Genomic DNA, 13,783 nt, shown 5'->3' with positions numbered 1-13,783 from the left:
GTGTTACAGTTTAACACCGCAATATGTGCTGCAGCATGCGACTGTAATTGCCCTGCTGATGTGCATGATGGTCCTTCCTGTTCCAGGCATACTCTCTGGTTGATCGTGAGGTTGGCTACTGTCAGGGAAGTGCATTTATTGTGGGACTGCTGCTAATGCAGGTGAGAATATTTGATTGTTTTCTGTTTTTCTTTCCCCAAATCCTGCTAGCCAGCTCTTACAGTATTATTAATCTTCCTTAAGCTCAACTTTATAAATGTATTATGTTTTTACAATGGCTTCTGTTCTAATACCAGCTGATTCTGCAGCTGAATCAATTGAATTGCAGATCAGAGCTCTGTGCTTTGATCTGAGCAGTACAAGCGACTCTATCGGCCTGCAGACTGTTGCGTCATGAGCACTACAGGTGGCAGTAGAAACCTAAAGCATCTGCTGATTTAAGCTGGGTGTTGTTTTCTTCACAGATGCCAGAAGAGGAAGCCTTCTGTGTGTTTGTCAAACTAATGCAAGACTATCGACTGAGGGAGCTCTTCAAGCCCACCATGGCTGAGCTGGGCCTCTGCATGTACCAGTTTGAGAGCATGATTCAGGTAAGACACAGCAGTACCATCAACCTGAACCTAAAAGGACAACCCTATTTGCAGTTTTTAAGGGACTGTTTTTTGACCAGACATTGATTTTAAAAACAAAAAGGAGAAGAGAGCGTTCAAGCCCTTGCCCATGAATGTGCTCTCTCCCTCAGGAGCAGCTACCCGAGCTCCACGTGCACTTCCAGGCCCAGAGTTTCCACACCTCCATGTATGCTTCCTCCTGGTTTCTCACCATCTTCCTCACCTCCTTTCCACTGCCCGTCGCCACCAGAATCTTTGATATTTTTATGTGTGAGGTGAGTTTGCACACAACCCTGGCCGAGTGTGTCACTACCTTAGGATGTCTTCAGTACTGGTTCTGTGTTTCTCCTGATTAATTTTCAGCTCCTAGGTCAGCCAGTATAGCTATGATATTGCCTTGTGTCATACAAGCTATGTCTGTCTGCTGCTCCATCTTTATATAGGTGAACATTTATTTCCTCCTCAGGAGAGGAGTCCGATATTAATTGAGCTGTTGTTCCAGATGAATAATCAGTGCCATGCTGGTCCTTTTTTCTTTTCTTAAATCAAAGGTGGCCATCTAGTGGCAGACGGCTGTAATTGATTGTGAGTTGTGAGCAGAGTGAATGACTGCAGCATTGTAAACACACCTGTGCACTTCTCTGTTGGCAGGGATTAGAGATTGTGTTCCGTGTAGGATTAGCGATTCTCCAGATGAATCAGGCAGAACTAATGCAGCTTGACATGGAGGGGATGTTACAGGTAAGATCCTCTGTCATTAATCAATCACACTTTGCCTCGTCCTAGGTTCCTGTAACCGAACGCACCATCTCAGTGTCCAGGAAATGCTGCTACTTCGGCATTAAGAATCGAGAGGAACTCTTCCTTCATGAGATTTTTAACTTGTTGTTTTATTAATAGCTTTGTCTTCCAGTTTGATCTGCTAAATGTATATACCAGCTATAAAAGCATCTTCTGACATTTCTTCATTAATCATTATCTTGTGTGGGTATCAGCATGTTAAAGGGGACAAAAAAAAAGATGGTTTTGGTACAGTATGTGTGTATATGTGTGTGTGTGTGTGTATATATATATATATATATATATAAGCGAGTCATCAGAACTGTGCATTGAGGCTATGCTCCCCATTTTATTTTTTGCAGCACTTTCAGAAGGTCATTCCTCATCAGCTGGACAGCGGTCCTGATAAGGTGATCCAGGCAGCATATCAAGTCAAATACAATGCAAAGAAAATGAAGAAGTAAGTATCATTCTTTCATGTCAAAAAGCCACAGGCAAATTCGAATTTCACCCTAATATTATTTGAATAAGATTGAAGATCTGGACTTTGACATTTCCCATTTCCCACATTAAAACTGGATTACTCTTCTTATCATTCTAGGTTAGAAAAGGAATACACTACCATTAAAACTAAGGAGATGGAAGAACAAGTAGAAATCAAGGTAGGTTTATTAATAATGTCATAAGCACTCAGTAATTCATGCATATTTTTGTTTAAAATGCATTGTATTAGTCATTCAAAAGTATTTTTTGTGCAACCGTAATGAAATAAGAGGTTTAATTGAACATTTACACTATGCTCTTCTGTCAAAAGTTTTAACAGTGCATCTAAATGCAATGCAGCACTGGGATAATGATGATTTTATTGAATTAAGCTTGATGTTGATAAATTTAACTTTCATTATTAGTGATGGTAATAGCTTGACTGGTCTGTCCCAGTGTTTGATGTTTTCTCTTGTCACTGGTCCTTTTCCAGAGACTGCGCACAGAAAACCGTCTCCTGAAGCAGCGCATTGACACGCTAGAGAAGGTGAGTCCCGTCCTGCTACGCTGGTGCGGACCGTCCGCTGTGAGCTCGAACCGGTGACCCGCATCACTCTTTATGTCAATCTGTGTACTGTAACACTTGTCCTGGTAATTCACTAAGAGTTTAATCTGTATTAACTCATTAGGTTTAATATATGTGTTTTTTGGTTTGGGGGTAACTAAGACGTATTGGTCTTGTTCACTAACTGGGCTTTGCACACACATGAATTGATTAACAAGCAATGGCCGCCATTGCACGTTCAGAGCAGAGGGCAGCGTGTGAAGAATGCTATACTCAGCTGTTTATAATAATCAAGTATTGATGGTGATTGGTAGGATATCCAAATGGTATAAGTACACTAAATGTAGACTTAAGATGTATTTATTTTAGATATTAAATAACACCCCAAAGTAATGATCAGCAGTTACATGTGTTAGCAATATTTATAAGTTAAGTAACAGTGTGTGGGGAAGCACAGAGATATTGGGCTATGGAGATATTTGGGGTTTAAATTCCTGTTGTGGGTCACTAAGTAGCAAAAGAAAATCTTGACAGACAGTAGCTTCACAATCTCACTATTGCTTTATCACCAACCAGTAATGACATTTTATTCATTGGGGTTTTTCAGTGGCGACCATTAATAGGTTCATAATTCACTGACATTTGTAAAGACCTGAACCAGAAATTCTGCTGCTATGTAGTAATGCATATCTTGGTAGAAAATGGGGTTTTGTAGTACACTGACATGATGCTGTGTGAATTACATTCCTTGCACCACATATTAAGAGAGCAAACGCAAGCCTGGCACATTATTATTATAGAGGGACGGGTAAGCATTCAGAGATCCACGGTCCCGTGTGTTTCATTGACTGCAGCAATGGCTCTAGTATTGTGCATGCAGATTCCCAGCTCCGCGAAGCACACACGTCTATGTGCTGCCAAACCTGGGGATAGGGCTCTTCCCTGCATGATGTGCACGTGAGCACGTGTCTCGCTTTGGGTAGAAGAGCAGTCTGTGAAGGAAGGAGGGTCAACGCGCTGAGGACTGTATCTGCACCGGTCACCACAAGACCTTTCGCTGCCACCACAAGATCGCAAAAAAACATTGCAACCCTAAACTGAATGCTGCTTTTCAGGGTGCTGGTGGTTAGAAGTAATTCTTAGAAAGTGGAGTCTTGAAAGCTGAACCAGTATGGTTGCATGGCGTCCGAATACATGTCAAACCTCCGAACTGACCTGAAGGCGTAGTCTTTTTTCCTGACCTTTGTCCTTTGCTTTGCCTCTCTGGACCCTTTTGCTAATGACACGTCTATGCTTTGCCACTGCTGTACTTATACTTCTAAATGTTACCAAACTGCAGCTGCTGTTCTTTTTCTACTGCCTTGATTGCCAAATTTACAATTCATTGACCAAAAAATTAAAATCAAATCCAATTAAAATCAAATCTGTTTTCTTTAATGCAGTGAATCAAGTGGTAGAAATATGAACATGCCATGTTTTTCTGTCAAAATCAATATTGTCACGTTTTGTTAATTGATTCCTTGGTTTTTCTCTCTTATGCTTCTGTGTGGATTTTTTCCCTTTTATAGGAAAGTGCTTCCTTGGCAGATAGATTGATCCAGGTATACCTTTACACTCTCCTCATCCCTCTGTTCGATAGAAATGCTGCACCTCTTCTCCTGAAGACCTCTCTAGCTCCCCCTTACATGTGCATGTCTTCCTAAATTCCTACATTCCTAAATGTAATTGTCCTATTTGATGTTGGCAGGGATTGTATTGCTCCTCAGTTAGATTTGAAGTAATCCTCCCTACCATTTAAAAAGGATACAAATCCATATCATTGAGAACTCAACACTGAGAAGTGCATGAACAATGACACATCCGCATGCCCTTTTAATTTCATTTTAAAGAAACCCGAACGATTGAAAAGAAATTAGCGAAACCTGAACGATTGAAAAGAAATGTGGCCCTTATCACACCTAGTCATTAGACGGCATGCCTCCCGATGTAGTCAAGCATCCACATTGCGTCCTGCTTGCATTCCTCGATCCTCACGCAATAATTATGTCCCAAGGGACAAGTGACAAGGGCACAAGAGGCTGAGGAAAACTACCTCATAAAACGGGAGCTGGCCACCGTCAAACAGCAGAGTGATGAGGCCAGTGCTATGCTGGAACAGGCCCAGAATACCATCAGGGAGCTTCAGCAACAGCAGCGGCACGGGGTAAGGAGCCTGGGAAGGAGCACAGCCTTTTCTCTTACCTTTCCACTGCAGGGTCCTGGATAGCCCTCGTGTAACAGCCCTCCCACGGGTCGGCTACCAGCCTTCTTGCCAGACAGGTTTTTGCTTTCCCTGCTATGTCCTGGTGTGTTGTATTTTACTCTGCCCGACAATGGACGTCTTGGAAGCCACCATACAAAATGTTTCCGTTTACCCAGCATGAGTGATTTGCCAGGGGAAATGGCAGATGTGTTTCCCTATGTGTGTGCTCCGTTGCTGACAGTTGTACCCTGTAGACCACAATGCTGGTGTGTTACCAGAAACCTCTGGTGTGACTGCTGCTATGTAAGTACCCTCACATGTTGATACCAAGCTTCGGCTATAGAGAAGTCAATCCGTCACCACGTTGTTTGAGTTATGTGTGCAGGGAGGATGGATCAAAGACATTCTGGAGATCTTTGTCAGCAGGAAATACCTTTTAGAGAAAGCTAAACGGGGGAAGTTTGGTTAAAGTGACTTGATTGTATATTCAAGAACAGTTTACAAAAAAAAGTCAGCCTTGCAGATATTCCTGCCTCAGCCAGAACTTCTCTCGGATAGGATCACTTCAGGATTTAGAAACTGTCCCCAAATCCTTCTTCACATCTTATTTGCATTTACTTCTTTCTGTCTCTCCGTGCTAAGTCACGGCCTCAGCTCAAGATGGTGTGGTTTTCATATTGAATTAACCTGCCAAAATAAATTATCCTCCAAAAAAAATTCCCTTCCCTAAAATACAGCTCTGGAAAAAATGTTAGACCACTGCAAAATTATCAGTTTCTCTGGTTTTACTATTTATAGGTATGCTTTTGTTTTATTCTATAAACTACTGACAACATTTCTCCTAAATTCCAAATAAAAATATTGTCATTTAGAGCATTTACTTGCAGAAAATGACAACTGGTCAAAATAACAAAAAAAGATGCAGTGTTGTCAGACCTCAAATAATGCAAAGAAAATAATTTCATATTCATTTTTCAACAACACAATACTAATGTTTTAACTTCAGAAATCAATATTTGGTGGAATAACCCTGATTTTCAGCTTTCATGGGTCTTGGCATGCTCTCCACCAGTCTTTCACATTGATGTTGGGTGACTTTATGCCACTCCTGCCGCAAACATTCAAGCAGCATCCATCTTCCTCTTGATCACATTCCAGAGGTTTTCAATGGGGTTCAGGTCTGGACATTGGGTGACATGTGCACTTCACCCCAGCTGCCGTTTGCCATTCTTTGTTGAGTGACATTCGAATGAGTTGGCGGTCATCCCGGTCAGTGGAGAGTCGTTTTCGCCCACTGCTGATCCGTTGTCCACAATGTCTGCTGCTTGACCTTGTTCTTATGAACTGCCGTCTTTGAAATTTTTAGGATGGAAGCAACCCAACGCTCACTGTATCCCTCTTCCAGTAAAGCCAGAATTGAACCCTTCTTTTCCTCACTTAAAACTTTCCTTTTCAACTCTTTTGGCATGGTCAATAGTTATTTTTTTATTCCAATTACTTCCAATTCCAATGTTTTTGGCATCCAGCTGGTCCTATTGCAAGAGGATAGTGATGACCACAGCAGTGGTTTTTATACTTTTCCTCGTTAAATAAGATTTGGTTCAGGTGATCACCTACTCAGTAGCTCATTCAGTAGGAGGAGCTGTGCCTGTGTTGGAATTCAACAGACACTGGAATGGAATGGCTGCCATACATGCAGAGATGCTGATTTAAGAAAAAAATGCAGTGGTCTCTTAATTTTCTCCAGAGATGTATATTCCCAAAAGTTAAGGCAGAAATAAGTTATTCCTTCTGGCAATTTAGACTTCCTGAGTATTTGTTTGGGCTATAGTACATTTCATCTTAAAAGGTGGACATTTTGAATGGTTATGATCTGTATGTGTTGTGACCGTCCTCATGCACTGTGTTTCAGAGAACCCACACTTGATTTGAATAGATAGTATCATAGCAATTGTACATTGTGAATGTGAGTGGGACATTCAAAGAGCCGTGTGTTGGGACAGCTATCATCAGATTTAGACAAATGAAAGGGCTAAAGTCTTCACGAATGAAGAGCCACCATCAATGAAGAAAGGTGAAGAATTAACCAATCATTCAGACTTGGTTAAAAATTATTCTCATTACATTTAATTTGCAAGGGTCTTTGACAAATATATAGTATGTTTATTACCTTAGTAAACTTAAATGAGACAAAGAGCTGGTAATTGTTTTGTTATTTGCATTGCTTACCATATAGATAAATGACAATACAGGCATATTCCTTTCTTAACCAAAGTTTATAAACATTTAAGATATAGTATTTAAAACCATAGTGATTGAATCAGTGGGTTGAATGTAATGTATTCGTAATGTATGAAGGTTGGCATTTGGAAATGTGTAATTTTACCCAGCTAACTCTGGCACAGACAATTTTGGGTTATTTACAGAAACAGGAACTAATTTGTGTTAAAAATAGAACAGGCGTATAAAAGGTTTCAAACCATTAGTTAAATTTTTAAAAGCAGGAAACCGTGTCTGCAGTCTCTTGTTTCTTTTCAGACAGTGTTACATCAGTGTTTTCCAACACTTGTGCTCAGGTGCATATGCTGTCTTGTTCTTTTCCACTTGTTATCCACAGATCTAAGTACAGACTTCAGCTCCAGTGAATCTCTATTTGTGTGATTTGTTGTCTGTACACTATATAACTTTAAGTTGAAGAAAAATAATAAGAAAAATGGTTGACTCACAATGAAAATTGCTTCAGAATTGCCTTTTGCACTTGTTTTCTGAGAATTTTTATCTGATAGGATTGATCAGGATTTGCTTTGTAAAAAACAAACTAAAAACATTCAGCACACTTATTTCTGGACTAATATTCAGTTAATTGTCAAAGTTTATTTGCCAAGTCCTTGGAGTCACGATTTTCAGTATTTAATTTATTTTGAAAGCTGACTTGCCTTAAACTTAAAAGAACAATACTGTTACTGTTTTTATCTATGGCTTTCACAAGCCCCTGTTCATTGCTAAGACCCCCTATACACACATGACCCTAAATGGACAGATTCTGGAAGCTTCATAATCACTCTACTCATTTACACGCTTTTGTGATGCAGATGACTTCTGTACTGAATTATAAATAGGTGTCTCTCTGACTCCTGCTCACACTGAGTTGAGTTCTCAGCTGTGTTTCAAGCCTTCAGACAACTCCAGGCATATTTCCATTTGCAAAAGAATATGAAATGGTTTAACTATTTATGAGCTTTTTTAGTATGCAGACTTATGGTATGATTTAGTGTTTTACATAATGTGTTTTCATGGTTCCTACATTTAACTTTTATAAAACATTCATATAAATGTTAAGAGCTCATTCACTCCATTTCTGTTAGCTGTCTATTGATAAGTGGAAAAATGCATTAATGTAACAACCCATTTACAGGGAAACATTCTTGGGTAGGCCTGAAAGACTTTCCCAGAAAAGATTGTAAGCCATAATATCTCACTTAGATATAATAGTTGCCAGAATGCCAGTTGTCTAGCCATGTCTTTGCAAACTGTTACAGCTGAACATTTTATTTATTTTGCTTCCATGGAACACATAGCATTACAATTCTTGCCACAAATTCCCTGTGAAATGTTTCCTCACTGAACGGCACACATGGACAGTAGCAATTGTCTCCTGATGCTTCTCAACCTTTCAGTTATCACTTTGGAAACTTTCCAAAAACTGTTCCATGACAAATGCTTTCCCGAACCAGAAACCCAAGCCAGCACAGTACATTTAACTGCCTAGGTTCATTCTGAAGCTGTTCTAGAAGTCAGGGAAGCCAGTATGTGAGAGGTTGCCTCGTACATTTCAGACAGTGCAGTGTACGCAGTGTTGAAGTTGCCCTTGTGTCCTCCTTCCAGCAAAAAACCCATACCCGCTACTCAGAGGACTCCATCTTGCAGCTGGAGAAGGAGCTGGTGCAGGCCAGGCTGAAGGAGGCTGAGTCTCAGTGTGCTATGAAGGAGATGCAAGACAAAGTGCTCGACATGGAAAAGGTTTTCTATCCATGTTTCTGCAGGACAAAAGATTTGTTTTGTTTGTTTATTTAACAATTGAAGTAATGTCTCAATCCAAGATTTACAGAGAAACAAACACAAAACAATCAAGTATGGTGTTGGCAAAGGAACAGTGTAAGGGCACTGTACATACCATGCTTATGCCCATATGTAAGAATGTGTGATTGTGACTGCCATGTGATTGCTACTATCTGCATAAGTATCTCTATTCATCACTTTAAACAACTTGTCAAGCTGACAACCGTAAAAACAACTTAAACAACCTCTGCATTCGCCTGCATAGGACATGTGCTCAGTGCTTTATTGCAGAGTGCTATTTCACCTTGTTCTGATCATATCACTGCTGTATTGGCAAGTCTACTCGATACCAGGGTTCTTTCAAAGAAACAATACTCCCCCCTCCTCTGCATATTTAAAATTTAATGCAATCTAAAAGTGGCATAGTTAATGAGCCCAGGTGGCATCCTCATCAATATTCCCCACACCAGATTACAACCCCAATTCTGAAAAAGTTGGGACAATATGGAAAATGCTAATAAAAACAAAGAGGACTGATTTGTAAATGTACTTTGACTTGTATTTAAACAGAAAACGTATAAAGACAAGGTATTTGATGTTTTACCTAATCAACTGCATCGTTTTTTTTTTGTTAAGGTAAACGTTTATTTTGAAATTGATGCAGGCAACACGTTCCAAAAAAGTTGGTACAGGGGCATTTTAGGACTAATAGCGATGTGACAAGTTGAAATAAGGTGATGTGAAACAGGTGAGGCAATCGTGTAATCATAGTATATAAGGAGCCTCCAAAAAAGGCCTAGTCCTTCAAGAGCAAGGATGGGTCGAGGCTCGCCAATCTGCCAGCAGATTTGTCAGCGAATAATACAACACTTTGAGAACAACATTCCCCAAAGACAAATCAGTAGGATTTTGGGCATTTCATCTTCTACAGTGCACAATATAATTAAAAGATTCAAGGAATCTGGTCAAATCTCGGTGCGTAAAGGGCAAGGCTGAAAACCACTTCTAAATGCTTGTGATCTCCGATCCCTCAGACGTCACTGTCTTAAAAACAGTCATGAGTCTGTAATGGATATCCTGACATGGGCTCAGGAATACTTTGGTAAACCTTTGTCAGTCAACACCATTCACCACTGCATCCACAGATGCAAGTTAAGGCTTTACTATGCAAAGCAGAAGCCATACATCAACACTGTCCAGAAGCGCCGCCGACTTCTCTGGGCTCGGTCTCGTCTGAGATGGACAGTAGCACAGTGGAATTGTGTTTTGTGGTCCGACGAGTCAACAAAACAGCCGTCGTGTTCTCCAGGCCAAAGAGGAAAAGGACCATCCAAGCCGTTATCAGTGTCGGGTCCAAAAGCCAGCGTCTGTCATGGTATGGGGGTGTGTCAGTGCCCATGGCATGTGTAACTTGCCCATCTATGAGGGCACCATTAATGCAGAAAGATATGTACACATTTTGGAGCAACATATGCTGACATCCAGTGTCCCTGCATTTTCCAGCAGGACAACGCCAAACCACATTCTGCCCGGATTACAAGCGCATGGTTGCGTAAGCAGAGAGTGCGGGTGCTGGCATGGCCTGCCTGCAGTCCTGACCTGTCTCCGTTTGAGAATGTGTGGCGCATTATGAAGCGCAAAATAAGGCAACGAAGGCCCGGTACAGTTGTGCAGCTGAAGAAATGGATAATGGATGAATGGGGGAAAATTTCGCTTGCTAAACTTAACAAACTGGTGTCTTCAGTGCCCAAACGCTTAATAAGTGTTATTAAAAGAAAAGGTGATGTTACACAGTGGTAAACAGTCGACTGTGCCAACTTTTTTGGAGTGTGTTGCAGTCATCAGATTTTAAATGAGTGTATATTTTCAAAAATAAATTAAATTCACAAAGTAAAACATCAAATAATGTGTTAATGCGTTTTCAATATAGTACAGGGTGAATTGAATTTTCAAATGACTTTTATTTTTTGCATTTTCCATAATGTCCCAACTTTTTCGGAATTGGGGTTGTAGTTCTATTTTCACACAAGGCATTTCCAGCCATTGCTTGGGGTCACAACTTCTCTTGAGTGATGATTTGTGTTTTGTCTCACAGAGGAACAGCTCCCTGCCCGACGAGAACAATGTGGTGCAACTCCAGGAAGAGTTGATAGGTGTGAAGCTGAGGGAGGCCGAGGCGCTGACAGGCCTAAAGGAGCTGCGACAGCAAATCAGAGACCTGGAGGAGCACTGGCAGGTATGTGGCGTTCAGTTTCCAGTCCTGCTGTCCCCAGACGATCCCTAAATGGGGCTGCTTGAATACCTGGGCCGACATCAAAGGGATTCTCCCCGTGCAAAGCAGCTGCCGTGCAACTGTGCGTTCGCTCGAGCTGTCAGAGAAGAAGGGACATTGTGTACATTATTTAACATCCGGACTGCGGTGTGTCTTTCCCAGCGGCACATGATACGCACGTCGGGCCGGTGGAAAGACAGCCCCAAGAAGAACACGGTGAACGAGTTGCAGGACGAGCTGATGAGCGTGCGGCTACGAGAGGCCGAGTCTCAGGCAGAGCTGAAGGAGATGAAGCAGAGGGCAATGGAGCTGGAGACGCAGGTGAACTGGGGCAGATGTTTCTACAGATGCAAAACGTTGGTGCCAGGTCAAGGCAGACACGAGTTTGCAAGCTTGCCCTGAGATAAAACATTGACCTATTCCTATTTTAGAATAAACATGAATAAAATGAATAGCTGTAAAGATTATTTTACACAGTCACTTAATGCAGTATTTTATGTCATGAGAATAAAACGAGTGCACAGTGTATCCCTATGTATTTTGTATAACTTAAATGATTTTACCAATTTAATACAATATTAATTGGACACATCCACAGGGTTAGATTTAACCTTTGTTTGTAGTATGGGGGAATGAGCACCAGAGGGCAGTGGTAATCTGTCATATCGCTGTCTGACTGTAGAGACAGTCCTGCAAGTTTTAATGGTCCCTCTAAATCAATCACTGAAGGCTGACGAAAGATAATTTCTTAAACATGCTTAAAAATGTTGTTCTATGGGTACAAAGTGATGCGATATATCCAATGATCAAAGTTTAGAGTTTGTTTAGAATGCATCATCTTTTCTGCAATGTTATTAAGTATGCATTCAAACTTTGTGGTCAAGAAGACTTGCAATGCAATCTAAAAGTTTTTCAAAACATTAAAGTTTTGTTATTCTATTTTAAATAAATTAATAAAACACACAGTTAAAAAGATATGTAATGTAAACCTAAAATTACACTTTGGTAATGATGTAAAGCCTGTGACGTGAAGTCCTCCCTTCCCCCCTTTAGAGTCATTTCTTTAAAGGCGGACTCCATTTATTTATCCAGAATATAGAGAACTAGAGTGAAACTATAGTTCATTCTGACTAACATTTAAGTAGATTTGGAAAAATAAATGCAAGTCCTTTGTCGTGTAGAAGTGCATCTTCTGGATGGAAAATGAATGCAGATCGAATGCTTGATAGCAAGTCAGGTCTGACTTTGCAAAACTGTCACTAAAAGTGTCTCATGCAAATATACTACAGGAAAATGTCTTCATCTTGGTAAAAACATACCCACACACTGCATATTCATAGACTCTCTTTCATCCCTGGCAAGGACAGACAGAGGGTGTGAAGTGTTTCATGGGAGGGATTATTGGAACCTCCCTTCTTATCTTCTTTCCATTTTTTTTTTTTATCTACAGAATCAAATCAACAACAACCATTTGCGCAGGGCCGATCAGGAGGTGAAGAGCCTGCGGGAGAAGGTGCAGCTCCTCAGCATGCAGAACAAGGGCCTGTCATCGCAGCTGCAGGAGATCAAGCGCAAGCAGGCCGAGATTGAGTGCAAGGTACGGACAGACGCACCTCAACCGTCAACGTTTCCTTTCTTCCTCACTGCACAACTTCCTTGGCCATCTGTATGCAATATGAAGTCTTTTAAAAATCTTCCTGGCAAAGCAAGTCTTCCCATTGTTGAACAGTGTGGGTCCTTACACCAAACCTTTCCTATAACCTTCTCTGTGCACAGGTGACCTTCAGGAATACTTTCAGATGCAACACGGTCGAAATGCAAAGTTTAACTGTGATCTGCTCAACACGGCAGGGTATTATACTAAAGACGAAGAAAAAATATATACTGCATGCGGCCCTTTCCCATTGAGGAATTTCTCGGTGGATAGAAGTTGATTTTATAGAACAATGAAGGCTTTGGGACAGCCAACTAAAGAGCATTGCGACATGTTGCCATGTTTTTAGCCAAAATGTGCTTCAATCTCAACTGGAGTGTGTGTCTCCAGTGTGACAGAACTGAGAGCTTCACCGCCTTGTGCTGAAACCACTGTTACGCAAGCAGCTGAGCAGGCTTTGGCACTTATCTGTTTAAAATGCAAAATAGTGTAACTGATGTCTTCCCCTCATCATATTTTGTCTTTTTGGCCTCCAAGTGAGATTTCTTTATTGTCTTTGTGACTTTGTGTTGCTGAGAACGTATAAAGCCCTTTACTGACCACATTGAAGTTTGTTTATCCGGCCTTATTGTGATCAAGTTTACCAGCTGGTGTCACAATTCTTTTAGGTACCAATTTCTGGAAGTTTCTTCTTCTTCTCCATCAACTTCACAGGGGTCATATTTTGTTCACCAAATTTGGGCTGCATGAACTATGTGGCTGAATATCACACTAGTGAATAATCAAGATATCCTTTTATACAAAGTTATCTGAAACGTATGTGGGGTTTGCAGTACGTGTTGAATGCTTAGGGGTAAAAGAACTGTATTTCTTCATCATTAGAGCAATGAGTTACCTAAACAGGGCCATATCAGATCATCATCCCCCAAAACCCAAAAGCATAGTGTTAACAGGAACCAGTTTCTTCTGCTTTTCGCTGTGGTGAGAGTTTTGCCATCAAGACTGCTGGAGATAACATCTGCTTGTTAATGTCTTCTCTTGATGTTGTCAAACTGTACATAGCTAACTGTACATAGGTTAGTTTGTTTCGGGGCTTTGTTTCTCTCGGGGCAATGAG

At 40.9% G+C, this 13,783-nt stretch overlaps 1 protein-coding gene across 5 annotated transcripts in view; it reads left to right on the top strand.

Annotated features, from left to right (window-relative positions):
* Positions 1-13,783, top strand: part of LOC136714624 (ecotropic viral integration site 5 protein homolog) — a 77,306-nt gene that overhangs the window by 39,105 nt on the left and 24,418 nt on the right. For 4 of the 5 annotated variants that reach the window (XM_066692216.1, XM_066692215.1, XM_066692217.1 and 1 more), the window contains 13 exons: positions 87-161; positions 465-590; positions 743-886; positions 1,263-1,352; positions 1,754-1,851; positions 1,993-2,053; positions 2,368-2,421; positions 4,008-4,040; positions 4,493-4,642; positions 8,567-8,701; positions 10,836-10,976; positions 11,175-11,333; positions 12,463-12,609. In XM_066692216.1, coding sequence (XP_066548313.1) covers positions 87-161; positions 465-590; positions 743-886; positions 1,263-1,352; positions 1,754-1,851; positions 1,993-2,053; positions 2,368-2,421; positions 4,008-4,040; positions 4,493-4,642; positions 8,567-8,701; positions 10,836-10,976; positions 11,175-11,333; positions 12,463-12,609 — 1,413 coding nt within the window. The remainder of the gene's footprint in view (positions 1-86; positions 162-464; positions 591-742; positions 887-1,262; positions 1,353-1,753; positions 1,852-1,992; positions 2,054-2,367; positions 2,422-4,007; positions 4,041-4,492; positions 4,643-8,566; positions 8,702-10,835; positions 10,977-11,174; positions 11,334-12,462; positions 12,610-13,783) is intronic. The other variant, XM_066692218.1, reaches the window with a different exon arrangement.

Source organism: Amia ocellicauda, chromosome 19, assembly GCF_036373705.1.
Source record: "Amia ocellicauda isolate fAmiCal2 chromosome 19, fAmiCal2.hap1, whole genome shotgun sequence".
NCBI classification, from domain to species: domain Eukaryota; kingdom Metazoa; phylum Chordata; class Actinopteri; order Amiiformes; family Amiidae; genus Amia; species Amia ocellicauda.
The sequence above is the reverse complement of the archived record's forward strand: the minus strand, read 5'-3'. Positions and strand labels throughout refer to the sequence as shown.